Genomic DNA, 20,143 nt, shown 5'->3' with positions numbered 1-20,143 from the left:
CTCCTCTCTCATTCCTTGCTCTGGCTCCTCTGATGCCCTCCCATCCCCCTTCTACCTCCCAAGGGTCCAGCCTCCAGCCTCACCCATGCAGTAGCGGCCACCAGGTGCCAGCAGGAAGCCGGGCTTGCAGAGACATGTGAAGCTGCCATCCTCGTTGAGGCACAGGCCATTAAGGCACATGGTGCTGGTGGCACATTCGTTGTGGTCTGGGGACACCCGGAGAGGCCGGTGTCCACACGGGCCAGCCCTGCCGGGTAGACCAGCCCCTCCCCCTCACTTCTCCAGGTCCCAAAGCCGAGTCCCCAGAGGGACCCTTCCCTGGGGTATGGAAGCCAAACGAATCGTGGTTGTCTGTGGCTATGTTTGCTAGTATATTGGTTTGTCTGCTGGGACATGTGCAGCCTATTTGTTCAATGTTGAATAAATGAGGAGTTGATTGCATAACACTAGGAATCTACTAAATGCCACAGAACTGTTCACTTTTAAATGATTATATTTATGTTGTGTGAGTTTCACCTCAATTTAAAAAAAGAAAAGAAAAAAAAAGAAGAGCAAACGATGAAATAGTCTAATTTAAAGAAAAGTGGCAGGTGCAGAATGAGTTGTTTCCAAAACAGTATTAAAAAAATAAGGACAGCACATAGAGAAAAATGTAAATAAATGTACAGGAGCCCACACAAAAACTTGTACATGAATGTTCATAGCAACATTATCCACAATAGCAAAAAGTGGAAACAATCCAAATGTTCATCAACTGATGAATGAATAAACACAAATGTGGTCTATTCGTATAATGGAGTATTGTGGAATATGCTATAAAGCAAATGTACTTCACAGGGCCTGCTTTTCCAAAGCCTTGCAGTTTCAAATATTGACCTTATAAAAAACAAGAAATTTTCCCCAGGTTATTGAGTCTCTGTTGTAAGATAAAGAATTGTAACACAGCAAGGTTGCTGGTTCAAAGACAGACAGGTTACTGATTGATATGTAAAGATACTGGAAAATTGCTGTAAGAAGGGAATGTTTGCTAAGATTAAGCTTTTGCTGGTGGGCCACTTAATTGCCTTAATGGAATGTCATCTGACTTGTTTTTCCTGAATGTTACCAGCTTCTGTTGTTAAACTTGTTAAAACTTTAAGCCCATCTATGTCTCTTCCTGTAACTTGCTGGGCTGGAGAATAAATGCAGGAAGAGAACCCCAATTCAGGGTTAATTTCCCAAATGGAAGGAATGCCTCTTGCTTGAGGGTTCAGGGAAGTTAACCACTTCGGGGCTTCTCATTGCTCAGAAGAGATGGGCTTTGAGTAATCCTTTGTGGCTCCGTCACCCAGGGGAAAAGGGGTGACAAATCCATGAGGGGCAAAGCAACAGAATATTATTCAGCCATGAAAAGGAATGAGGCTCTGACACATGCTTCACACATTTTGCCACAATAAAAAATGTAAACCATCCTTGCTATGACATGGGTGAACCCACCACATAGTACATGATTTCATTTATAGGAAATGTCCAGAATGGGCAAATCTATTGGAGTCAGAAAGTAGATTAGCCAAGTGCCTAAGGCTGGGGGAAGAAGGAAGAATTACAGAGGGACTAATGGATATGGGGTTTACTTATTTTGGCAGCTGGCCAATATGGGGAACTGAACCCCTGACCTTGGTGTTATAAGGTTGCACTCTAACCAACTGAGATAACCAGCCAGCCCCCAAGATATGGGGTTTATTTTTCAAGTGATAAAGATATCCTCAACTTAGATTACAGTGATGCTTGCACAACTCTGCACACACTAAAAAATCAATGAATTGTACACTTTAAATGGTTAATTTCATGGTATGTGAATTATATATCAATATAGATGCTTGAAAAATTTTTTAGGGCTGGCCGGTTAGCTCAATTTGTTAGAGTTGGGTGCTGATAACACCAAGGTCAAGGGTTCAGATCTCCTTACTGGCCGGCTGCCAACAAAACAAAAAAAAGTTTTTTAAAACCGATGAGTGCAGAAAGGGGAAAATCCTTTCATACATGCGAGGGAAGACTTTAACGCAGATCTCATCAGTCAAAATGAGAGAAAAGAGTAAAGGGTTCACAAGCCATGGCTGGACCCCACGGGGAGCAGGCGAGAGGGGTGCTCTCCAAGGTCCTGATCCCACCCTCTCAGTGGCCAGGATGTTTCTGGCCGTCTTAGGAGAGGAGTTTCTAGAGAAACTGCTTCAGGCCCCTTCTTGCAATTCACAGAATAAATTCAGGAAGGAGAGACTGAAGAAGTAAGTGGGGGGTGTGTGTGACGGATAGGGGTTAGGAGGGGCTAAAGCAGGCACTGGGCTCAGAGAGGTAAGCAGGGGTAGCAAGAACAGGAGTGGAGATACAAGGTGTCTGTAAAAGGCAGCTAGTGGGCCCCCTGCCCACCACCCACCCCCTACTCACCCACACAGTTCTTGCCATCAGGGCTGAGCTCGAAGCCTGCATTGCAGACACACTGGAAGCTGCCCTCTGTGTTGACACAGCGGCCCAGGTGGCAGAGGCCACCACTGATGATGCACTCATCCACATCTGGGAGCAGGGAGGGAGGTGGGCAGTCAGGAAGTTCCCCCCATAGCCAGCCAGACCCTCCCCCCCACTGTAACCTCCACTCTGGGACAAAAGGCCATACCCACACACGCCTGCCTGGTGAGTGTGACCTGGAAGCCCTCGTGGCACCGGCAGTGGTAGGAGCCAGGGGTGTTGACGCAGTCACCATGGTGGCAGGGGCTGCTGGTGCATTCGTCCACGTCTGCAGGCAGAGGACCCTGAGTTCCAACCCAGCAGGGCCCGCCCACCCCACTCTACCTGGCCGCCACTCACCGATACACTCGCCACGCACGTCCTGGGTGTAGCCTAAATTGCATTCGCAGCGGTAGCTGGAAGGGGTGGGCAGGCAGCGGCCATTGAGACACAGATTGGTGAAGTGTCGACAGATGTCAATGGTCTGGTTTAGAGCAGCTGTGCCTGTAGGTGGGGCCGGTGGAGGCACCTGAGCACAGACTGGTCCCCCAGTCCGGAGTTTGGTCCCAGACACAAGCTCTGAGGCTGGGACCCTGTCCTGGCTCAGACCCTGTACCCTATGTCCAGGCTTTCCCACTGAAGCCCAGAATCCTGCCTTAAAATCGGACCCCCATCCAGGATCTAGGCTCCCACCCTGGGCCCAGATCCTTACTATGGGGCGAGACCCTTATTTGAGACCTAAATCCCCCATCTCAAGCTCAAAGAAGCCCAGACCCCCACACTATACCCAGACTCCCCACCCAAAGCCCAAACCCTGACTTTGAGGACCAAATCACCAATCTACTCCCATCCCCAGACCACTGTCCAGGCTGGGACCTCTGTTCCCCCACTCCAAAGTCCTGACCCTTTCTCTGAGGCCTAGACCCCTTCTCCCCAATTCAAAGCCCTCTCCCCAAACCCAGGCCCACCCCAGGTCTTGGAATCCTCCTCCCAAGTCCCAGATCTCACCAATATTGGAGTTTCCAGGTCCCAGGCTGGGGACCCCATGCCCATTGGAGCCATGGGGACTGTGTCGTGCCGGCCCAAGGGCAGGACCCACACCATTAGATCCAAAGCCTGGGAGACCAGGGAAGAGGCCGGGGTGGGAAGGCAACAGCGGGAGCCCCTGAGCACACAGTCGCTGGAACTCATCTGTGAGGATGCAGGGTTTGAGGCCAGACCCTCGGTCCTGCCCTGGACCCCCAACCTGCAGTCCGCAGCTCTCACTCACCAGAGCCCCTCGGAGGGCACAGCCCAGGAGTCAGGCCAACCGCCCAGCACCTGCCCTTGTCACAGCAGCACTGCCTGCGAGTGTACTGTCCAGCGAGGTCTCCGGCACAGCGGCCCGCAATCAGCACTGAGAAGCAAGTGCCGGCCCGGTGGTCTGCAACCAGGTTGGGGAGGGGCCCATGAGCATGATGTAGGGAGCAGGAGGACATCAGTCACCAGACCTGGAGTCAAATCCCAGTTGCAACCAGCACTGACTGTAGAACAGGTGTCCTTGCCTCTCTGTGCCTCAGTTTCCCCATCCATAGAATGGGGATGCTTTAAATACCCACCTCACCTTACAAGAGTGTTGCCCAGATAAAGTCTGGCATGTGGCCAGTCCTTGTTGAGTGCCATTTCTTATTACCAAGATTTCTAAATTGTCACGGGGAGGTAGATTTGGGCTCATTCCAAACAAGTGTCCCAACATCCTGAGCTGGCACTAGTAGTGAGCTCCCCATCGCTGCAGGTATTCATCCACACAGAGGAAGACCTCTTGGTGTGTGTGCGGGGGGGTTGCCATGGTGGGAGGTCAGGCAGGGACACTGCAATCTGTAGCTGTGTATCCTCACTTGCCAGCCTTGAGCATAATGGGGAAGCCTAAGAGATTGCAAATTTGAGAAAGGAGAACAGTGGTGCATTGACAGCCATGGCCCCCAGGGAGACCGAGGCAGAGGTGCCCCAGGTATGAGAACTACAGATGCTCTTCTGCTTCCACTATGTCCTTGAGTCCAACGGCTTTATACAGCGATCAGATTTCTTAAGCTCTGACTCAAAGAGCATATTTTTAGGTTTAAAAACCCACAAATCTTGGCCAGTAGCCCACGGTTGAAAAAACCCTCCCACCAGCCGGGAGGGCCGCTGGCAGCTGCCCCAAGCTGGGAAAACACAAAAAAGTTTCCACCTCCCAGGCCTCACTCTGTACACCTGGAGGCCCCCCAAGGTGCAAGTGTGGGAGTCAGGGCTCCTCAGCCCCAGCTCATCACAGCTCCTCAGAAGGGACCGGGCCTGCTCAGACGAGAAGAGGTCAACACATTCATTCAAGGTCACGCACATGCTAAAGCAGGAGGAGGATGGGAAACCAGATCGCCCAGCCCCGGAGGATCTGACAAGCAGCTCTCTCTCAAGCAGCGGAGACAGAGACAGAATAAAAATGATGCTGCCATGGCTTCAGGCACCCACTGTGAGCCACACCGTGCTCAGGGTCCCCGCTTCAACTTCAGGGTAATTGTCCTTGTCCCCATGACTGTGTCCTCAGTGCTTATCTGCAACAGCCCTCCGCAAACCACTCCACAAATTGTTTCTTATTTAATCCTTACCTCTGTGAGCTAGGTATTGCTATTATCCTCATTTTACAGACAAGGAAACTGAGGCACAGAGAGGTTGTCACTTGCCCAAGGTCACAGAGTCTACAAGCACCTCTGCTGACAGTCAGAATCCAGGACTGAACCTATAGCCTATGCTCAGAGGCAGCCCAACCTTGGTTCGAATCTAGGCTCTGCTGTTTAGTAGCTGGGAGAGGCTCTCTAAGTCCAGGGGGACGTGCCCAGAGGTACCCCCATGCCAAGCATGGTGGCCTGCAGAAGTGGAGACCTAGAAAGTCTGGAATTGGCCACAACACACTGGCCGAATTCCAAACACAATATTCCCAGCCCTTCCTGGTACAGGCCCAGCCTGAGGGGCCCGGGGTGATGCTGGGGAACCGCCAAGCCCCCTCCCCTCTCCTCAGACCAAGACTCTACCCATCCCCCACCAGCAACGTCCATATTCCTGGCCAGCCCTGTTGGCCACAGACAACTTCACAACCTTCACGACCAGTTCATCAAGACAGCAGGACAAGGAGTGAGAGCCTAAGGGGTGGGTCCCCCCTTGACCAGGCCAAGTGTAGGGGGTGGCAGGAGGGTGGACATAGCCCAGAGACCCCCACCCTGGCTGGGGGTCTGGGGAGTTAGGTGTGATCATCTGTGTGTTCTGGACTTGTTGAGTTGACTCAAGCAAACCTTCACTCTCTGGGCCTCAGTTTCCCCATCTCAAAAACGGAGTAGGGAGAGGGAAGATGAGATGCTCTTTAAAAGTCTTTGGGGGCCGAAGGAGGGATATAGAGATGGGGGGCCAGAGAGGGCGATGGGCAAAAGGGCACAGAGATGAAAGCTAGAGGGTCAGACTGTTGAATCCGAGGTGCAGAGGGGCATTGGGGGAGGGGTGGACAGTGGAGCCAAGAGGCCAAGACAGGAGATGAAAGAATTAAAAAGCTTAGAGACAGGTTCGAAGGGGCCTCCAGACTGGGGCCCAAGAGCACAGAGGCTGATGGGTAGGGAGCCAGAGTGTTGGCAGAAATAGGTAAGTAAGGGACCTGTGTCTTGCCCACCCTCTCTCCCTCCAGCCCCTCTGGCCTCAGCTCACCCAGGCAGCGGGTACCGTCCAGGCTGCTGGCAAAACCACGTGGACAAATGCAGACGAAGCTCCCGACTGTGTTGGTGCAGTCACCCCCGAAGCAGAGGCCAGGCACGCCGAGACACTCGTCCACATCTGCAGAGCCAGAGTCAGGGTCAGAGCCAGACCCCTCACTCCCGCGACCTCTCTGCCTCCCTGAAGGGGAGCCTGAGCTGCCCAGGACACAGAGGAGGTCCTAGGTCGACCCCCGCCTGCCACCCACCTTCACACTTAGCACCACTGTCATCGAGCCGGTGTCCGGCAGGGCAGTGGCATTCAAAGGAGCCCACTGTGTTGATGCAGCCGCCCCCCTGGCACAGGCCAGGGACAGCCTGGCACTCATCCACATCTGTAGGGACAAAGCCGGCAAGGGAGTGAGAGGCCCATCAGAGGGGGGCATCAAGGCTGCCGAAGGCCCCGCAGGGCCTCTGTCCCACTCGCTGACCCCACTACTCACCTTGGCAGGCCCCCGTGCGGATGTTGGGGATGAAGCCGCGCCGGCAGGGGTGTGGCTGTGCAGGGCAGAGCTCACACGGAAGGCCCCAGGCACGGCCCACAGTGGCACAGCAGAGCGCCTTGGTGCATATGAGACCCGTCAGCTGGTGCTGGCACCCCTCAGGGCCCACTTGGCTGAAGCAGGGCCCCATCCGGTAGTCTGAGGGGCAGATAGATGTGGGCAGGTGGGACCCTTGCTCCAGAGCCCTCTGCATCTCCATCCCCTTTTCAGCCTCCCACCAGGCTTTTTCCTGTCGACAAGCCTTTTCTCATGCTGTTCCCCTTCCTGGATAGAATGCCTTTCCTCCCCTTCCTGCCTAGCGAACTCCTACTCGCCCTTCAAAACCCTTTTTCTTCAAAGCATTCCCAGACTCACCTCTAGGAGGGAGGCCAAGACCTCCAAGCTCACAAAGATCGGGCATGTCTGGACACCCCTCTCCCTCCCCCAGGCCTGCCTTCCCTTCAGGCCTGGGCAGGGACCCACGGATACCTGGTTGGGAGCCTGTCTCACCCCTGGACACACACCTGGCCCTGCCAAATCTCCCAGCTATTGACAAGGACCCACCATCTGCCCAAATGCTCTGGTCCCACAGCACCACCGACCCCCAGGATCCAGCCCAAGGTGGCCACATCGGTTCTCCCAACCACCGTGCACAGGCCCAGATGTGACTTCCTGTCTCCATTCTGCAGATGTTTCCAATCAAGCAGCTGGCACTCAACCAAGGGCAGCCTCTTCCAGAATCAGCAGCCACCACCACCACCCCCCCCCCCAGGATCCACACAGAGGAGGGGCTTCACAGAGACCCCCAGCTGTTCCCAGAACCTCAGCACCCAGGCCTGCGTCTCCCTGGGCCCTCCCCTGCCACCACCCACCCCAGACCTCACCCCTTCCCACTGACCCTCACTCCCCCTCAGCCACCCAGAGCTTGCTCCATCTCTGACAGCCCATATTCCAATTCTGATTTCTTGTCAAAGTCAGTTTCCAAAAGTCACCCCTCAAACCCAGGTCACCTCTCAGCCCCTCCAGTTTCCAATTCATGGCTACACTCTCTCCAACCTGGCTTTGGTCACAGATATACCCGTTGTTTGTCACAACCTCTCCCTACTGGCATCAGTCCTGGGGACCTGCCCATTTTTGCCTTCCTGGGCTCCTTGGCCTTTCGGGGTAGGGGTAGGGTTAGGGTTAGGGTTAGGATTAGGGTTAGGCCGATGCTTCCTACCTCTGAAAATGTCACCAGCCCAGGCATCCCCAATGCTGCCTGCTCCTGTTCTCCTTCTCAGATTCCTGCAGGCTCCATTTATTTCTGTCCACCCTTCAACACCCAGGCCCCCTCTCTCCACACCCTTCTTTCCCTCCCCAGGAACCTCAGCCACCCCCTCACTTTCAGTCCCAGCGGATGAAGCAGCCCCAGGCACCTTCTCAGCCCCAGGCCAGGGTATCCATCTGCCTCCTGGGTGACCCACAGGCCAACAATGAGCCCAGGACCTTCCCCCCTTCCCAGTTTTCAGACCAGATCTGGGGTTTGTCCTTAATTCCGTCCCTCCTCTCACCCACCCCCATCCAACCTTTCACAAGACACCCTCTCACAGGTGACCCCGCCTACCCCAGACCTTGGGATCATTTTAAGAGGAGTGTACAATAAAGGAGAGCTTGTCTATCTCATAAACTTCTACTTATCCTGTGAGATTCAGCCATGGAGTCCTCTCCTCCAGGAAGCTCTCCCTGACCCCCTTCTCTGGAGTGGACAGTTTCTCTGCCCTTCGCACCCTCCAGGGCTGGCCTCCAGCCTCGCGTTAGCATGGAACCTCCTTGGTTAGAACTTTCTGTTGCAGGGATTCTTCCCCCTGCCCCCCAGACCGGTGCACCCTCTCTTTTTCCTATCAGGCTCGAATACAGGGCCTCACTCACAGCCAGGGAATAACAGATGTTTTAAAGAACAGATGAGCAAATGAAAGTAATGTCCTTGTTCCACCCTAGCAGCAGGAAGGACCCTCCCAGGGCCTGGACACATGTCAGGGGCTCCCAGGAGACCCCCTTCCGTCCCCTGAACCCCCTTCCCCACGATCCACTTAGTACCTCTCTTACACTGAGGCCCCATGAAGCCGTACACACAGGCGCAGAGGTTGGGCCCAATGCAGCGGCCCCCGTTGTGGCAGCCGCGGTCACAGATGGCTGTGGAGGGACAACAGAGGGTGGCTGGAGGTCCCCCAGCAGCAGAGGGAGCCGGGGCCCCAAAGCAAACCTGTCTTCATTCAGGAATCCCCACAACCTGGCCCAGACCGACTGTGACAAAGAGCATGTCCCCTCCAATCTCTGGTCCCAGAAGAGGGGCCCATGGGGCAGGGGCAGGTGACTGCAGAGACCCACCCTCTGGGATCCCAGGCCCAGGTGTGTGTGGGGGTCCCATGGGGGTACTCACGTTGCCCACACACGGTGCCTGTGTAGCCCCTCTGGCACAGACAGGACTCCCCCCGGCAACTGCCCCCATTCATGCAGCTCACACTGCACCCTGACCCTGGGGATGGGGAGAAGGGACCGGCAGTAAGGTGCGGACAGGCCCCAGGATGTCTGGGAAAAGCACGTGATCTAGGTGAAACTAGCCTCGGCTCTTAGTGGCATCTGGAAGCCTGGAACCTTCTACTCCCACCCCCAAGAGACTGCTCACCTCTGCTTACCCCGCAGCTGGGGGCCAGCGTCCCATCGGCACAGGTGCACAGGTTGGGGTGGGAACAGAAGCCCTCGCCGCAGTTGTGCCTACAGACCGCTGCATGGGCAGAGCAGGTGGCAGTCAAAGCTGGGACAGAGTTCGGGCCGTCCAGAGCACTGAGGCGGACACGGCCAGTCATCCACATCCTCAGCTCTGCCCATAGCACACACACACACCCCTGTTCACATGGGATGTCCCCCGACTCTCGGTCTGGGTTAGACAGGGGTGTGGCACAGGCTGAGGCTCTGGGATTCTGCTAGAGCCATTGGAAGAGAAATGCTCTTTGAGCCAGAACTGCAAGGTCAGAAGCTGGAGGCACTGGGGCTTGTGTTGGGGTGGGGCTCTCTCCTGGGGAATGGAGTCAGGTTCCAGAGACAGAGAGATAGAGACGGGATGGGGGGAGACCGAGGAAAAGAGATAGAGAAAGAGAGAGACTCAGAGAGACAGAAAAAGAGACACCAACAGAGAGAGACAGAGACACAGAGAGAGATAGAGAAAGAGACACCGACAGAGAAAGAGAGACCAAGAGATGGGGGGACGGGTGGGAGAAGCCAACAGAGGGACAGAGAGAGACTGATGATGGGAGAGGGGGACACTGAGAGAGACATCAACGAGAGAGGCTGAGAGAAAGCAAAACTGAGAGAAAGAAACTGAGAGAGACAGAAAGACAGGGGAACATTGTAGGACAAAGGAAATGATCATGGCAGGGTAGTCCGGGAGCCTGAGGACAGAGGCAAGGGCTATTCCTGTGGTTCAGCCAAGGGCCCCGGCCAAGTCTACCTGCACACAGGGCTGGACTCGCCAGCAGGAAGGAGAGGGTCCCAGCGTCCCCTGCCTACACCCCCCACCTGCAGAAGGCAGCCGCACTCACGCACGACACACTGGTTCCCGCCAGGCAGAGTCCTCCAGCCAGGGCAGCAGTAGGTGTGGAAGCGGGAGCCACACACATTCGGCCTTTGGGGAGAGCACGGCGTGGTCAGTGAGTCCCCGCCTGGTTGGACGTCCCCTGGGCATGCCTCTCACCCCAGGACAGCCCCGCCAAGCCCACACCCCATGGGTGTCTCAGCATCCCGAGGACCAGCACACACCCATGCAAGATGCTGGGGCCGCCCCTCCTCCGCACACGTCCGGAACCTGCAGGTTCCACCACCCCATCCCAGCGGCCTTGGCCACCCGCCACGCATAACAGGGCCGTCCAGGCCAGCAGGAACCGAGCTAGGGGAGCCTGGGCCATGGTGAGGGCTCCACCCCCTCTCCCTGCCAAGCACAGACCCTCCTGAGTCATGACGTGTCCCTTGGAGGCTGTGAAGAGAAAGCAGAGTCAGCCCCAGAAGAAGCCCCTGGCCAAGGGGCATCCAACAGAACCAGGGGCAGTGGGGTGATTGCCAGGCTGGGGCAGCCCCAGGGCCGTGGGAGCCCAGGGAGGCATCCAGCCCCAACCCGGGAGCAGTTGAGCAGTCAGGGGAGGCTTCCTGGAGGAGGTGTGACAGACGACCCACAGATCGAGTTAGCCAAGAGAAGGGTCCTGGGGCAAGGGGTGTATAGGAGTGCAGGGGAAGGAGGCCAGGTGGGGCCAGGTGGCGGCAGGAGTGGGCGTGGCTGTGTAATGGAGCGTCTCCTGTATGCCAAGGGCAACTCAGGAGCCCCTGAAAGCCGTAAGTGGGAGGGACAAGGTCAGAAGCGGGTGTTAGATGAAGTGGGGGAGACCTGCAGGGGCCCTGAGGGAAGCAGGCAGGCCGGGAGGCTGGGGCAGGTGCCCAGATGAAAGAGAGGGGGGAAGACAGGACTCCAGGGAAAATGGAGGGAGAATCAGCAGGAGTTGGAGGCTGATTCCATGGGAATCCATGGGGCACCAAGAAGACCAGAATTCTTGCCGGGAGGGCCGAGGGGACAGGGTAAAAAGTGGGGGTGGGGTGGGGGGAGAAGGTGGTAAGTCTGTGGGACACAGCTGACACTCTGGGATAGGCTGGAACTTCCCAGTGTAGAGCGCACCCCTGTGCCCCACAGGAAGGGGACGGCCTTCGTGCCCACTTCACAGATGAGCAAAGTAAGGCCATCACACCATTAGTGAGTGAGGGGCTGAGCCCCAGCTGAAGTCCAAGCAGAGAGGAGGGAGGGGAAGAGGACCAGGGGCGTTTCCCCAGCCCCACCCCCAGGAGGTGGCTGGCTCTTTCCTAAGCCAGGAAGGATGGGAGGGAGGAGGTGGGGACAGGGCCACTCTTGGTGGCGGAGCGGACCAGCCAAAGGTGTGAAGGTGGAAGCAAAATACTTGGAGGAGAGAAGCCGGACCGAGAGCCCTCGCGGCCCCTTTCAGACCCGCCTTCTCAACGAGGGGGAACCAGGCCTGGGCGTAGAATGGGCTGGGAGCAGCTGCGTGGCTTTGGCCATGCCACTCTCTGGGCCTTGGGGTGACTTGAGAGCCGGACCTGGTGATCCCAAAGGCCCCAGAGAAGGGAGAGACCCTTGTGAACTTTGGAGGCCGGCCCGGCTGGGGAGGGACGCCCTGTTCTTTCTTCCAAGACGTCGAGGCCAATGTGCGCCGCGAGGACGCCTCCTCCAGGCAGCCCCGGGGCCCACGAGCCCTTCCTCCCACCCCGGCCCGCCTCGGGGTCTCCGGCCCGGCCCGACCTGGTCCTCTCTACACCCCCCTGCCCTGCCTCCATCCAATGAATGAACCGGGAAGGCGCGCACGGCACCGGCAGGGGGCCGGGGAGCGAGGGGTCCCGGGCTCGGCGGACGGGGAGGGGGCGCCCCCGGAGCCCACGGGCCGCGATGGCCCCGGGCAGGGCCGAGCACGCAGGCCCCCGGGCGCCCCCACGCTCGGCTCCGCCCTCACCTGCGGGTCAGGCCCCGCGCCCGCGCCCTGCTCCGGCGCCGAGTGCCAGGCGGAGAGGGGAGGGGGCGGGCCCGGGGCTGCCGGCTGCAAACAAAGGAACCCTCTCCCCTCCCCCTCCGCGTCCCCCGCTCCTGTCCCCGCCTCCCCCGCCCCCCGCACCCCGGTGCTGGCCCCGCCGCAGGCCCCGCGCCGTCCCCTACCTGCGAGGCGGCGCGCGTGGAGGCGGCCAGAGCGGGCGGGCGCGGGGCTGCGCGCTGCAGGGTCGGCTCCCGCGGCGCCGGGGGCCCGGGGCGGGAACGCGGAGCCGAGAGGCCGACCCCGCCGCCTTCCCCGCCAAGAGCGGCCGAGAGCGGGGGGAGCCGGGGCGGGAGGAGTTGGGGGAGGGCGCGTTTGCACCTCGTAGCTCCCGGGGCGGGGGCGGGGAGAGGCGGGGGCGGGCGGGGGCTGCAGGGGCCGAGTTTTCGGATAGACACTGGCCTTGAGGTGGGGTTCCGATGTGGGGCGGCCTGGACGACAGCCAGAGCCGGGAGGTCCCAGGACTCACCTGGGAGGCTCCCGCACGTCCTCCCAGGCCGCCTCCCCCTCCCTGGGGCGCGGAGAATTCCGAGGGTGACGCTGGAAACTCACCTGGCGCCTGGAGCCTGGATTCTTAACTAGGCTGAGATCCGAGGCCCCTAAAAATGTAGGCAAGACATCAGGCAAAGATGCGTTTCCCGGAGACGAGGCCCACATTTTTCATCTGATTCGCAACATGAAGAGTTTTTAAGAATTCAAAAGGTCTAGGCTTTTAAATCTCTCTGAGCCCCCGCTTACTCCACCTGTTAAAGGGGCTGGATTTGAGAATTTCAGCTCCTTGTCTGGAGACTACATCGAAAGCGAAAATTTCTAGGCTTCTCCACCACTTTTCCACCTTTGAGAACACCCCCCATGACGCTTAACTTGGGCATCTGCCAGAAAGCTATTACTCTGCCCAGCAAACTCCTACGCATCTGGCAAAGCCCAATTCAAAACTCCCCTTCCTCACTCCAGATTGTTAGTTTATCCTATTGAGTTCCCAAAGCTGATTGTGCTGAACGTGCTTCTATCATAGCATTTCTGGGATGCAATCAATAAACAATATGTAACAACTTGAGCTGGGATTTATTGGGTGTTTACAGCGCACTAGGCGTGGTGCTAAGACTATGATACACATTATCTCATTTCGTCAGCAGAAGAGCCCTTGAGGGAGATACCATGTTGTTGGCGACGGGGGAGAGGAGCCCTCCCAGATCGAGACCTCCTGAACCCCTGCCCAGGATCCCCACATCCCAGCTGGAAGATCTTGGCCCAGCAGTCAAGGCTCTCCCAGCGTGGGTCCCAGAAAACAGACCTGGACCCTGATACTCCCAAGCCAGAGGGATGGACCCTAAGAGTGGGGGAAGGGAAGGAGCCTTCTGCCCAGGGATGAGAGCCTTGGAGGTTCAGTAGAAGGAAACAAATCAGAAAAGAGGAGGGAAGGACGGGCAGGTGAAGGAAATAGCACAGACAAAGGCCTGGAGACCAGAGAGCTTGGAATGTGTCAGAATTGGGGGAGAGGAGAGAAGGAGGGGGCATGAGGGAGGCTGGAAGGGAGAGAAAAAGCCAGGGGCACCCAGAAGGGGTTCACGGCAAGGGGAGTCACTCCAGAGCCTGCACCCCAAGGTCTGGGACTGGGTCTGGGGACCAGTGAGTGGCCCAGGGCTGGGCTGGGGGAGTGTGGGGCAGAGGGAGAGTTCAAGGACAAGATTCAATTTATTCTGGTCAAGGGAACTGGGTCCCTGTGGCCTGTGTGCAAGCTCAGGCAGGGTGGTGAGGTGTGGAGAGGTGTGGAGAGGGTGGGCCAGGGATGGAAGCCCAGGATCAAGTTGGATCAGCAGTGACAGAGGTGTGGGGTTCCAGTGTGGGACAGCCCGGGGACTGTTGTGGGTGGGCCAACTTCCCGGGACGCTTCTGTCACCTCTTCCTGGAGTCCTTTACCGAGGTCCAGTTCTTCAGCCAACAAGTATATATCTTACAAAGCCATTGGGACAGGCACTGAGGGCTCCAGAAGCAGCCCAGCAAATGGTGGGAGGGACAGTCCTATACCAGGAACACAGCATGACCGATGCTGCAGCGGCTAAGCCCAGAGAGAGGCTTTCCTGGACGAAGAGAGGGTCAAGCAGTGATTGCATTCTAGAAGTCTCCCTATTTGATCTCCAGAAGTGAAAGGAGAGGGAATCCACAGGGTGTGGCAAGACCAAGGAGATGTGGAGTTGTTGGAAGTCCCTGCACCCAGAAGTTCTCAATGACAGCAGAGAGTGGGGACTTGTCATTGTACCCCCCCACACTAAAGTCCCACCATCTTGCTCCATCATGTCCTGTGGTTTCTGCCTTCCAATGATATGACTGCCTTGGTCTGTTACGTTGCTGAACATTACCATGAGGTCACACCGACAATGTCACTTACATCACATTGTCATGAAGGGACATTTAGGCTCTCAACCTCACTGGTATCACAGCACCACCCAAGGACTGTCACAAAGAAAAAGTACGTCAGAGTCTCCCCATTGAAACTGTGTCAACACCGAGTTCCTATTCCACAGTCACCAGTCACTGTCACTCTCTCTGATTGTCACCTCTCAATGTGATGCCCTGCTGTTTTCTGGGTACTTGGCTGCCTGTCACATGCATGTTGTCTCCTGGTACCTTCACACCTCGCCTCGTTGCTGTGACATGGTCACCCGTTAACAGTCATACCATCACCCAGAGTGTCGGCATTCTCGAAACTGCAAGCCAGGGACATCGGCACCAGCCAGTCTTGGCAGAAAGGGCGCAGATTCCCAGGAGACTGCAGAACCAAGCATGGAGGCTCTGCAGCCAGCAAAGTTGACCCGAATCACCTGCATATCTGACCCCACAAAGATACTGTCCATTACCTCCCCGGGCTCCAGTGCCGCTTGATGAACCTGGACACTGAAGATCAGTGCCACCCCCAGCAAATGCAGTCGGAGGCTTCTGACACCAGCTTCTGTTGGAAGTTTGGGACAGGTGGGGTGACTGGCAGGATGTGCCCCTTCCTTGCTGCGAGGGGGGCTGGGAAAATGGGGATTGGGTGTTGAGGTTCTGCCCTGGAATCCACCTCATGAAGGAGGGATTTCCCAGACCTAGGGAGAGGGTCCAGTCAGCTGGTGGCCCAAGAGACGACAAAGGTCCTGTATGCTGTATCATGGCAAGGTCCTGTATTGCTCTTACCTTGTTATTAGTCGCTGACCCTCTCTACCATCTCCGTACTGTCGTCCACCACTGTCTCAGACTGTCTTATCCTTGTTGTCTCTCACTGCAATGCTGTCCCCTGCTGTCACCTGGCACTTTTATACACTGTGTCCTTATAGTACTGTGTCACTGTAACACAGAATTTCTACCAACATGATACCAGTCCCTAGTTGTTTTTTATACTATGTCACCTGTTGCTGTCAAACTGTCTCTCCATCATTCCCAGTTCCTATTACATTGTCATCTGTCGCTGTCACGTTGTCACACCACTAACATTACCCTGAGATGCCCCCCCATACTGTCATCCTGTTAAGGTCACTCTGAGTCATTCCAGACCTACCCTCCCTCCCCCACACCCCCCTCTAACTTTGTGCAGTCCTGGAGCCCCCTCTTGTAGATAGGACTCGACCGTGTATGCCCAGGGCCAGGAGACTCCCAAATGCCCATTAGCACAGACTTGAGGAAGGGACGGAGACAGGGCAGGCAGGAGTGCCCAGGAGCACAAGGCCAGGGCTGGGCACAAAGAGACATGGCAGGGTTCAGGGGGTGGTGTGTGGGGTGCTTGGGCTTGCCTAGGCCGGGGTGGCCTGGGGACAGAGCCATCTTTGTCTGAGCACAGGAAGCAGCTGGGCGAAGGGCGGGTTGAGCACATGGCTGGGAGTTTGGCTGGATGCCTGGGAATGAGGCTTCGGGGGCGAAGGAGGGGGTGGTGGAAGACCCGGCAAGGCCCCGAGGAGGAGGTCAGGCTGGACCGAGGAGGGGCAGGGAGAGAAGCTGGGTCCCCCAAGGGCTTCCTTGTCTGGTTCTCCGGGCATCACAGCTCCTCTTTCTCCCTCATTCATGCAGTGCTCACTCTGTACCAGCCGGACCCTCACAACAGACCCCCAAGGCAAGGCTCTGCTATCGTTTCTTTGCACCAGTGGGGACACTGAGACACAGGGCCACCAGGTCACTCACCAGGGCCCCACAGCTGGGAAATGAAACAGGCAAATCTGAACCCAGGATGCAAAGCTGGAAACCTTCCCCGTGCCTCTTGGACCTTCCCCTGCCTCCCTACACTGCAGTCTTCCGGGCAGGGAAGGTAGGAGAATCCTGTCTGTGTCTGATACATACACGTATATTCTTTTTTTAAAAAACAGACACATCACACATTGCGTACTTGTATTGATGTTCAACTCTGCACCCCACAAGTATGTATAATCAATATGTTTCAACAAAAATAAACACAAATGTTAGCCCACTTATACAAGGTTCTGTACTTATCTTTTTTCCTTTTGGTTGAAAATTTATTTTACTTGCAAATGAAATTAGGTGCTTTCAGTGATTACCTTTTTTTCCCTTTATCTGTTTTCTTTGAGGTAAAATTTATATAACGTAAAAATTACCTTTTTAAGGTGCACGATTCAGTGGCATTTAGTGCAATCACAGCATTGTACAATCGCCATCTGTCTAGTTCCAAAATATGTTTATCCCTCCCGACAAAACCTTGTACCCACTAAACATTAACTCCCCATTTTCCCTGCCCCTGGCAACCACTAATCTATTTTCTTTTTTTTTTTTTTGGTGGCTGGCTGGCACGGGGATCCGAACCCTTGACCTTGGTGTTATCACACTGTGCTCTAACCAACTGAGCCAACCGGCCAGCCCACGCTAATCTACTTTCTATGTCAATACAGTGCCTGTCCTGGACATTTCATATAAATGGGATCATACAATATGAGGACTTTTAATCTGGTTTCTTTCACCGAACAAAATGTTTTTGAGGTCCATGCACTTTGCACATGTGTCAGGGCTTCATTCCTTTTCATGGCTGAATAATATTCCATTCTCTGGCTGGACCACATTGGGTTTATCCATCCATCCATGGACAGACATTCCAATGGTTTCTGTCTTCTTGTAATTATGAACAGTGCTGCTAGGAATGTACTGGTTCTTTTCATTTCTTAATACATCTTGGCAATATTTCCATGTCAGTTCAGGGAGAACTTGCTCATTTTTTTTTTCTGTCTGCAGAGACCTCCCTTGATGGGCAGAAGTGTGGAATATTATTTATCTGGCCACCTTGTGCTGGGGTGACATGTAAGTGCTACATATTTTGTTGTTACAGACAGTGTTTCAGGAAACACCCTTGTACAACCATCATTTCTCACTGGCTATCATACAGGGTGTTTAGAAATATTTTGGTATGAAAAATGTCAAATATATACAAAAGTAGAGAGAATATATAGACACCACGGTGAGCCCCACGACCTACAGATCCATTATTCAGCTTTGTTATCAATCTCTGGCTACTCTGTTTTTTCTGCTTGTTTTGTTTTTTGTCAGCTGCTGGTGTGGGGATCCGAACCCATGAACTTGGTGTTGTAAGGCTGCACTCAAACCAACTGAGCTAACTGCCCAGCCTTCTCTCTCTCTCTCTCTTTTTTCTTTTTTTCTTTCTTTTTTTGGTGGCTGAATGGTATAGGGATTGAACCCTGGACCTTGGCGTTATCAGCGCTATGCTTTAACCAACTCAGCTAATTGGCCAGCCCTAACCTATGGCCACTCTAGTCATCCTCCCCACCCCACCCAACCAAGGGACAAAGGACAGAGGAGAGAAGCCTGAAGGATGATAACTCTCAATAGGATCAGCTGCTGCCTCAGAGCAGAAGCCTAAGTTGCACAAGGGACAGTTGCATGTCCAGTATATCCTGTATGACACCAGACCGCCAGCGAGGATCAGAAGGGCACTTCCATAACAGCAGGGTGAAAGAGACATCTGGGGCTGCAGACCTGGCTTAGCCGTCACGTTGTTGAGCTGTCACCTGACCGAGGGAAAGGACAGACAGTCAGGCTGAGAAGAAAACTGCTGGCCAGGAGGCAGAAGAAAATGCTGCACCACAAAGACACTTGGAGATCAGAGCCAGGAACCCCCAAACAAAGAGGAAATCCCAACACCCTAGAGAGAGAAAACAGGCAGAGGAGACAACGAAATAAACATGCATCTCCAGGAAAGGGCTCCTGACTCTCAGACGCTCCCAACCACCAGCCCCCAAGAAGAGACGTGCTCCTGCTACATCGGGCCTTCCGTGAGACAGAAGGTCAAAGGGCATTCTCAGGCTGGCCGGTTAGCTCAGTTGGTCAGAGCACAGTCTTGTAACACCAAGGTCACAGGTTCAGATCCCCATACCAGCCAGCCATGCAAAAAAAAAAAAGAGAGGAATTCCTAGGAGAACGTCAGCATCTGTAACTGCCAGAAGACAACAGAAAACCGGGCTGCACTTTTGAGAGACAAAAATCTGTGATGCCAAGGAGACTCTCCTTCACACCCCCTGGGACGCTGTTATCAATAAAACAGAAAATAGCAAGGGTTTGCGAGGATGTGGAGAAGATGGAGCCCTCGTGCCCCCTTTTTATCATATAAAAAGTATGATAAACTCGGTCACTTGGAACAACAGAAATTTATTGTCTCACAGTTCTACCCTTATTATTATTATTAATTTTTTGGCAGTGATAGGAGTGTCTTTATTATTCAGTATTGGGATCCAAACCCTTGACCTTTGTGTAATAACACCGTGCTCTAACCAACTGAGCTAACCAGCCAGCTGTCTCACAGTTCTAGAGGCCAGAAGTCCAAAATCAAGGCGTTGACGGGCTTGGTTCCTTCTGAGGGCTGTGAGGGAGGGATCGATTCCAGGTCTCTCTCGTAGCTTCTGGTAGCCGCTGCGTTCCTTAGCTCATAGATGGCCGTATTCTTCCTGTGTCTTCTCATGGTCTTTCTCCTGTGCATGTCTGTCTCTGTATTATGCATGTCTTTTTTATTTTCTGCATTCTGATGCTTTGACATCCGGACCTTGCTGATTTTGACAGATGGCCCCTCCTAGGGCTAGCCAATTTCTAGGGATTGTAAAGGACCTATAAATGCACCTTTTACGTGCTACTTTAAGAGTGCTGGGGAGCCAGTGAGGGTTTTCATGTAGGGGGTGACTCCAGATGGGTTCTGCAAAGATTGGAAGCACCAGGCTAGGCATGGATTAGTCCTGGTTGGAGGAGGGGGGACCCTGGAACCCATTCCTAGTGCAGCCGTCTGCACCCACTTATCTGGGGTTCCAGTATCTGTCTAGACTCTCTCCGTCTGCTCCCATCCCTGCTGGTTGAGTCTCCACTTGCATCTTCCTGCCCTGCCCCCAAACCTCAAGAATGCCATTGGTTGAGTCGACATCTATTAAGCACCTACTGTGTGCCAGGTGCTTTACATTCATCATTACATTGAATCTCTCCAATAATCCTACAGGAAGACATGAAGCCCAGGGTCAGATGAGAAGACTGAGGCCCAAGGATAAAGTTGGTTCAGTGCAGATGGCTGCACCGAGAAGCCCAAGCATCACTGACTTTCAGAAGATGCATATGTGCCAGGGCATCCCCTAGGTACTCAATAAATGCTCACCGAATCAATGGATGAGTGAATGAATGCATGAATGAATGAATGAATGGTGGGCAAGTCTGGTGTGGGTGGGGGGAAGGAGTGAAAATTGCTTGTGGAGAGGTAAGTGGGACTCAGATTGAGAGGGACCTTGAAAACCAAAAGCATGTGACATGGTGGCAGCAGGGAGCCATGGAGGTTCTACACAGGGAA

The 20,143-nt window shown here is 54.9% G+C and overlaps 1 protein-coding gene across 1 annotated transcript in view; it reads right to left on the bottom strand.

Annotated features, from left to right (window-relative positions):
• The window catches only part of FBN3 (fibrillin 3), a 63,109-nt gene extending 52,453 nt beyond the window's left edge, over positions 1-10,656 (bottom strand). The window contains exons 1-13 of the mRNA XM_063109988.1: positions 10,511-10,656; positions 10,294-10,376; positions 9,381-9,479; positions 9,135-9,230; positions 8,792-8,887; positions 6,677-6,874; positions 6,443-6,568; positions 3,752-3,904; positions 3,490-3,672; positions 2,842-2,985; positions 2,651-2,770; positions 2,425-2,550; positions 84-206 (exon numbers count right to left, since the gene is read on the bottom strand). Coding sequence (XP_062966058.1) covers positions 84-206; positions 2,425-2,550; positions 2,651-2,770; positions 2,842-2,985; positions 3,490-3,672; positions 3,752-3,904; positions 6,443-6,568; positions 6,677-6,874; positions 8,792-8,887; positions 9,135-9,230; positions 9,381-9,479; positions 10,294-10,376; positions 10,511-10,656 — 1,693 coding nt within the window. The remainder of the gene's footprint in view (positions 1-83; positions 207-2,424; positions 2,551-2,650; positions 2,771-2,841; positions 2,986-3,489; positions 3,673-3,751; positions 3,905-6,442; positions 6,569-6,676; positions 6,875-8,791; positions 8,888-9,134; positions 9,231-9,380; positions 9,480-10,293; positions 10,377-10,510) is intronic.
• Positions 10,657-20,143: the final 9,487 nt, after the last annotated feature.

This window comes from Cynocephalus volans, chromosome 10 (genome assembly GCF_027409185.1).
Source record: "Cynocephalus volans isolate mCynVol1 chromosome 10, mCynVol1.pri, whole genome shotgun sequence".
NCBI classification, from domain to species: Eukaryota; Metazoa; Chordata; class Mammalia; order Dermoptera; family Cynocephalidae; genus Cynocephalus; species Cynocephalus volans.
Note: the sequence above shows the minus strand (reverse complement) of the source record. Positions and strands in the feature narration are given on the sequence as shown.